General features: G+C 33.2%; 1 protein-coding gene across 1 annotated transcript; it reads right to left on the bottom strand.

Moving 5' to 3' along the window:
• LOC111508605 (uncharacterized) lies at positions 1-7,556 on the bottom strand. The gene is made up of 7 exons (XM_023164166.2): positions 7,503-7,556; positions 7,299-7,390; positions 5,423-6,556; positions 4,060-4,298; positions 1,993-2,171; positions 616-829; positions 1-559 (listed from the first exon to the last, which is right to left on the bottom strand). Coding segments are annotated over exons 2-7 (1,776 nt in total). The 5' UTR covers positions 7,301-7,390; positions 7,503-7,556; the 3' UTR covers positions 1-551.
• Between the last annotated feature and the right edge of the window lie 196 nt (positions 7,557-7,752).

Genomic DNA, 7,752 nt, shown 5'->3' with positions numbered 1-7,752 from the left:
AAAAATAAATATTTATATTCTATCACAGGTCAAAATAAATAATAATTCCTATTGAGAGAGAAAAAAAACTGCCTTACAGAAATTCGAAAAAAGTTCAGTTCCAACAAACTTCATATCAACCTCCACTAGAGGCATCATCAAAGAGGTCTTCAGTAAAGTAGTCTCAAATAAACCTTTCAGTTTTATTTTTTCACTCTCAAAACAAATGACCATCTTATTCTCATCACTTCTGAGAAATGTTAATCTCAAGAAGTATATCATTCTTTAAAAAATTATCAAATTTCAGTTAGATGTTGATCGTTTTCTTGTTTTCTCACAACAGTTAAAGATATAAAGTTTACTGTTAGAACCAACCTTGAAAGTTCCTTAAGATTTAGTTGACAATTGGAAATAAATAATATTTCATTCCTTAAACAGCAGTGAATATAAATATCTAAACCACAATCTAAACATTAAAAAGATGCATGGAATGCATCTGAAGATGAATACTGAATCGATAATTTTAATTTACTCAAGTTGCATAAATACCCAAGACTTCAGGCCTATTGTCCTTAGTACGCTGAAAAACAAAGTTATGATTACTTGAGCTTGTTCAATGACCAATTGCGAATTTACCTTGTTTATTAAATCCTCCACTATATCCGCCGATCTTCTGGAAATTCGATCCGGAAAAGCTAGGTTTGTTAAAGCCACCAACACCTTTATTGAAACCACCAGGCCTTTTGTTAAAACCACCAGAACCCTTGTTGAAGCCGCCTCCCCATCTACTACCACCTCTACCAAAGTTGCCGAGCTTATTAGCAATCTCAGAAAGCTGGGGGTTCACGATCTGTAAAAAAGAATTGAACATGGTGATAATAGTTGAAAAGAAATGAGAATGTAACTACTTATTTTCAATAAAAATGTTGGGAAACTTGAGGATGGGATCCAGACAAGAAACGTGTGAACACCGAAGGCATATTTCCCAAATTGTGATCTCCCTTCCAAAAGCATTCATGCAGAGCCGAAAATCTAGGCTGAGGCATGCCAAATTGAAAGGGTTATTATATTTTCTATACTTGCACAACTTCATTATTTTTGGTACATTAAGTGCAGAAATATGAATTGTCATTTAGTTAAATGAAATTATGTAAGATTGATGACTTGTTTACTTTATGGTAATTCATGATCGCTTAAATGAAATGAATAAAAACACTTTTGTCTAGATACCACTAGTAAATTTTATTTATATGACTGGTTTTGGGTTTGACCCCATTATCAAGCATAAAACTGTTAAATGACATTGAATTACATTGAAAACTTTGATATTAATAAATCGGAGCATATCTATCCATGATAATTAAATAATTTCCATAAAAATTGTTCATTTTTGGAGGCGTTTCCCTAACACCGTAGTCTTCCCTGTAGAAATCAATGGAAGCAAGCTACGGTATTAGTAAAACGGAGTCTTTTTTTTTTGAAAATTGTTATCCGCTTCATTTTATAATTTTCAAATGCATAAGTAATAAATTCGAAAATATCAATAATGAGGTGCTTCGTTAGTAAAAATTTGGAAAACTTTATTTTGAAGAAATTGAAAATTTATTGCATTGTCCTTTCAAAACAAATTTTATAACCTTTTAAAACTTTTGGAATAAATCAATATTTTCCAAGAAATATCTGTTTAAAACAACATATTTCACAAAGTCTTCAACATATTTCACAAAGTCTTAAGAGTTGTTAATTGAAATGATGATTACTTTATTTTGTTTCAAAGGAGTCAATGCCCCAGTATTAGTGTGTCAAGATGTTAATAAATTTTGAAGGAATTAGTTTTTTGTTGAAGAAATCGGTTTTTTTTCCAAATTTTTTCTTTATAAAAATACTTACAATTTACGCAATAACTAATTGGGATCAACTAGAAAATGTTTTATAAACTCGTACAGTTTTTCATTAGAATTTCGATTTTTTTTATTGTGAATGGTAAAATTAATGCATGACAAAAAACATTACCTGATTGGTCTCGTTGAGTACAGACACCAAATCCTTGGCCTGTTTGAAATTTGAGGGAGTGAAGAAGGCGTAAGATGTTCCAATGGTATCAGAACGACCGGTCCTACCAATTCTGTGAATGTAATCCTCAGATGTGTGTGGGTAATCGTAATTTACTACGTATTTGATCCCTTCCACATCTAAAGCATCAGAAAATGAAGTTAGAATGTGTCCTTCCAAAACAAATCAAAGAAATTTCTACATATTTATAAACGAATGCAATCTTAGAGGCCTAGGGTAAAAAATTTTCGTTCATAACTATTGTTTTTATTGCCAAGAAATTTCTTCGATTTGTTAATACATTTTCCGAAAGTTTGATGTTTGGTTCATGACAAAAATGTCAGTCGCCTCATGTCAAACTAAGGATTGTTAAGGTTAATATGAAATGATTTCTTAGTGATGTGAAAACAAACTTTATTATATGAAAAAATCATAAAATCATTTTCAAAACTTCTTTCAAAGGAAAATTACTATATCTTTGATAGTTCATTTGACTCATGTTCAAATGAATCCATTGTATTTTCAACTTATTATCATATCACTATTTCAGTTCAGAAAATACAGTACTTGCAGAACCTTTTTTTTCAATATAATATTGTTGAACTTATTTTAAGTATCTTTTTAAAGTAGTTTTGAAGTAAGAATACTCTAAAATATCAAAATAAGCTCTACTAAAAATATTTTAATATAGGTCTTAGTTTTAATAAAATTGAAACCATGCTAAGATTTAAATTGTTCATGAAAATAACAAAAAATTGCCCTCCAACTAAACAATATCCGAAATAAATCCCCTCAAATTCCTTAGGCAAGTACCATATTACTAACATATCATAGCACAAAACCTTTTCAAACTTAAATCTAATACTAACCAGTTTCAAAGGAAAATCCATGAAGTTGTGATGTGAGTGTGTATCAACCCGATAAATCTATTTCAAGGAATAGTAGCAAAAATTGCCGTCTCTGCTTCAGTGGACCTTCCGTCAGTAGTAAATCCAAAGACTTACTAACAATTTTTTCAGTCTACTCAAACATCGCAGCAGCGACCAATAGGAAGGAAGACAAATACACCAAATTTGAATAACATTCCGTTTCGTGAAGAAATGTGCAAAACGTCCCACGTTGACAGCTGAGGCGTTTTGTGTGAGTTTTGTTTAGGGAGAACAATGTTAAGGATGAGGTTCAGAAGGATCCAGCTCAAATGATGACAATGAAAAAAGTGAAGTTTTAAAAAGGGTTACAGATTTTTTAGAGTTAGGTAAAATATTTACAATTTTCACTCTAGAAATGTATATTTCAAGACACTAACATATAGTGGTTTAGTGAATTAGCAAGTTAGTTTTGAAACGCTTGAAAAAAAAAAATTAAAATCAGTTTTGCATAGAATTCTCTAACTTTTCCCTAGAAATTGATATTTCAAAATACTGATAGCTTTCTTAATTAGCCAAGTTAATTTCTAGGTAAGCTCAAATGATATTTCAGGTTGATAGTTTGGGAAGGAAAAACAAATGTATCTTTGATGCGGTTTCCGGTTGAAAAAAAAAAAAACAAAAAAACATAAATCTTCCATCGGTCTCCAAATTTTTCCAAAGCTGAAGCGTCCTCTGGAGAGGGCGAAACAGCTCAAAGAGGCGCAAGAAACAATTGCAAAGGGCTCATCGTGCTTGTGCCTCTGAAAAAGAAAAAGGGCGCCCAGACTGATTATTATTCAAAGTACACAATTATTCAAACACATCCCCAGTTTAAAGATGAACAAACAGTTGAATTAATCAAGTTCAGAGTTTTTGAAGCATCTTAAAAATGGAACAAATAATAGTATACAGTATTCAAGTCCAAAAGTTTGTCAGACTCAAAAATAATTTAAACCAGTCTGAAATCCCCCAAAATGCTACTATGCCCACTTTCGATTATTTTATCAACTTACACAAACCCAAGACTTGGGTCAACATTTTTTTTTATCACAAATGAACATGGGTAGATTCCGAAGTAAACCGATTTTTACCTGTTCCCACTCTCAAGTGGGATACTTACCCAATCCCCGGGCAGCTACATCAGTAGCAACAAGAATCGAGGATTTGCCTGATCTGAATTCCCTAAGAACATAATCACGTTCTTGTTGGCTCTTATCGCCATGCATTGACAATGCTGGCCACCCTACACGTCTTATTGTGTTTGTAATGCCTTCTACCTTCTTTTTTGTTTCAACGAATATTATAATTTTGGAGCCTTCTTCGGATGTGTGGTTGATCTCTTGCAGAAGAGTGCCTAGTCTGAAATGGAAGAAATTGACATTTAATTGAAAGAAAAAATGTCCAACATGGCTTTTTATAAATTTATTTAGTCAGTTCTTCTTAGAGGATTGAAGGGTGCGATAAGGTAATCACAGTCATTTCATTAAGCTGTCTCATCATGTGAAAATTGTTGATTTAATGTTTCATATCTCACATTTTCAGTTCAAAAATTGAATGAATGATAATGAAATTATTCATGGTACATGTTTCCAACTGATTTTCGAAATTTCGTTAAGTTTGGACAATGTTTTAGACATTCTTGAAAAGTGTGCTGTTTTATCCACACTTTTGAATTGCTTGGCAATGTTCTTGTTGAATATTAAAGTATTGGCCACCAAATGTGTTACAATCCTAATAAAATACCAGAATGTTCTCTTTAGATGAATCTTAGATCTGAGCAAGGCTACTCGATTACATATATATTCAAATAGGTTCACTTATATAATACAATATGGTTCATATGTAAAACAAGAAATATTAATGCTACTCAAATCAACATATTGTTGATTGAATCTTGATACAAATATGTTTGAAAAATCAAAGCATTATTGAATATTTTCTTAAATGTATTCAATATATTTAAATATATTATAGCTAAACATAACATTCTAGTAATGACTGCTAGTATAATTTGTTTAATGATATTCTGATGAAAAAATAGTTTTTATCTTGTGTTTCATGGACTTTGAAATTTATCATGGCTGAAACCTCTCTAGGTAGTAAACTGAACCATAAAGGAGTTAGAACAGAAACAAAGAAAGTGTGAACCTAGTAATTTAAGCATAGGCAAATCTCAACAAGGCTGCTAATTCAAGAAATTCATTTTGTAAGACTTAATTACTTGATAAAGAGTGAGTTAAATGTATTTTTTTTACATTGTGGTGCTTCGAGATATTGACCTACTCAGATATTGTACTTATTTTCCTTATAATTTCTTTTCTTTTAAAAGTCAAAATATATTATAAATTATACTTTTCCATACACTAAATATACGATTTATGTTAATTATAAATACTCTTTTCTTGAAACTCATAAATATTACATCAAAAAAATATAAATGTTGATAAAAATAGCTGATTTTACTTTTGATAACAATAACTTACTTTGTTTCCTTCTCATGTTCCTGGCAAACATCTACAATCTGAATAATGTTGTTATTCGCAGAGAGGTTCTTAGATCCAATGTTGATTTGCACGGGGTTCTTCAAGAAATCTGTGGCAAGTTTCTTGACTTCCTTAGGCCATGTAGCAGACCACATGAGAGTCTGACGATCTGGCCTGACTTGACTAAGAATCTTTCGGATCTGAGGTTCAAAACCCATGTCTAGCATCCTATCAGCCTCGTCCAAAACTAAGTATGTGCACCTCTCCAGGTTTGTAGTTCCCTTTTCCAAGAAATCGATAAGACGTCCAGGAGTAGCAATGCATATTTCAACCCCCCTTTCCAAATCACGGGCCTGGGGTCCCTTTGGAGCACCTCCGAAAATGCAAGTGTTACGAATACGGGTAGACCTTCCAAAATCACCAGCAACTTTTTGGATCTGTTGGGCAAGTTCCCGAGTAGGTGCAAGCACCAAGACTATGGGGCCTTCTCCGTAGCTGAGTTGGGGCTGGTTATTGACATGAACAGTGGCTGGCAACATGTAAGCCAAAGTTTTGCCAGATCCTGTTTGGGCAATACCAACCAAGTCCAACCCACTCATAGCGATTGGCCAGCCCTGTGCCTGAATAGGAGTAGGCACTTCATACCCTTGGTTGAAAATTTCGGTCATAACATACTCAGGAAAGTTAGCCTCATCAAAATTTTGAATAGGATTGGGGGCATCGCCCTCGACAGATATTTCCTTCTGTTTGCGGTACTGTTCAACATCAGCCAAAGAACGACTCACTATAGCTGGGTGTGGAACATAGTTATCCTTGTTGAATGGACGCAATGTTTTGTTATCCCATTCAACTTTTCTCAAACCCTTTCCGTTTTGATCATAACCTTGGTTATTACTGAATCCACCCTCACTTCTAAAGCCCCCTCCATTTTGGAAACCACCGCGGTTCTGGAAACCTCCGCTTCCATTACGATTCTGGAAACCACCGCTTCCAGTACGGTTCTGATAACCACCCCCACCTGAGTTGTTTCTAAAGCTTCCATTGGCGTTTTTGAAGTTGTTGTCGCCACTTCTTGGAGGACCAGAGAAGCCAGTACGTGCTTGGTACCCACCACCGTTTTGTTGATTGTAAGACCTGAAACGTTCACAAAATTTATCAATTCAATTCTAAAACATTCTCAGTAACAAAAGTTGTCTGCTTGAAAGCAGCTACATATTTGCAACAATAACTTTTTCGCAATAGCATACAAGGCCCTACCACAACCTTCACTCAAAATGAATGAACATTTTTGACAGGTCATAACTGTATGATAAAAACTCAAATTTTAAGTTTATACTGGTAATGAATATTGACCAGTATAAATTCTCAAGACTTCAGTGGAACTTGCAACTGAGGACTTGATAGAATCAGAAATGCAAAGTTGTCAGAAAAGACAAAACAAGGGGATGTTTATAACCAAAAGCATGAATACCACTTTCACGATTTTTGGGTGGGTCATTTTTGAAATGAAAATGGCGTCCACCTAAATCTTCAATAAAATCATAAAAGGAAAAATGTTGACACAATATGAATTACTGAAACCTATTCAATAAAAAAAAGTAACGATTGTAAAAAACAACAAATCAAACAATAATTATGGGTTGTTGCTAACCAAAATCATTAACTGAAGTACTCTTTTAGGGTTTTGGGTGTGGTCTCTTTGTTCTTCAATTCAAAATGGCGCACGAACTAAATCACTTTCACATAATTATATAAAAGCAATGTAGGTTCTATCAATAATAAAGTGGAAAAAGCTTGCTGGTTCGTCAAATCAAAGTTATAATTGTTTAAAGAATGTCGATTGTAAATTACTATTGAAATGACATTTTATACTCACATAATAATTGTTTTGCTGACGGTGTCTTGCAAGATATGAAACTTTGGGTACCTGCTTGGGTATATTTTTCTTCGCTAGTGGACTTGAAGAATCTGCAAAATTCGAAAATATGAGTCAAAATACAATTTTCATACAAGGCAACACTCAAAAGAACTTAACAATAAATAAATATTATATCTAGGACAAATATGAAATACATGTTACCTCTTCGAAGTCCAATGGAAAAGAGAACTTCAGAAGAATCACAAGCGATTGTTTCTGTTTCCCGTTGCGTTGCGCAGGCGCAGATTTATTCATAGATTTTTACGTAGACAGTGATGCCAGGTCAAAGAAATCCATAAAAGGTTCACTAAAAAAGCGGTATATTTAATAAGGATTCAAAATAATTTCTTGAATAAGGTAGGATCATGAGTTTTTTATGGCTAGTTCTGATGTATACATTGAACTTCAACAA

This window comes from Leptinotarsa decemlineata, unplaced genomic scaffold (genome assembly GCF_025532065.1).
Source record: "Leptinotarsa decemlineata unplaced genomic scaffold, Ldec_3_MD MMD2_P_RNA_scaffold_12, whole genome shotgun sequence".
Taxonomy (NCBI): Eukaryota; Metazoa; Arthropoda; class Insecta; order Coleoptera; family Chrysomelidae; genus Leptinotarsa; species Leptinotarsa decemlineata.
The sequence above is the reverse complement of the archived record's forward strand: the minus strand, read 5'-3'. Positions and strand labels throughout refer to the sequence as shown.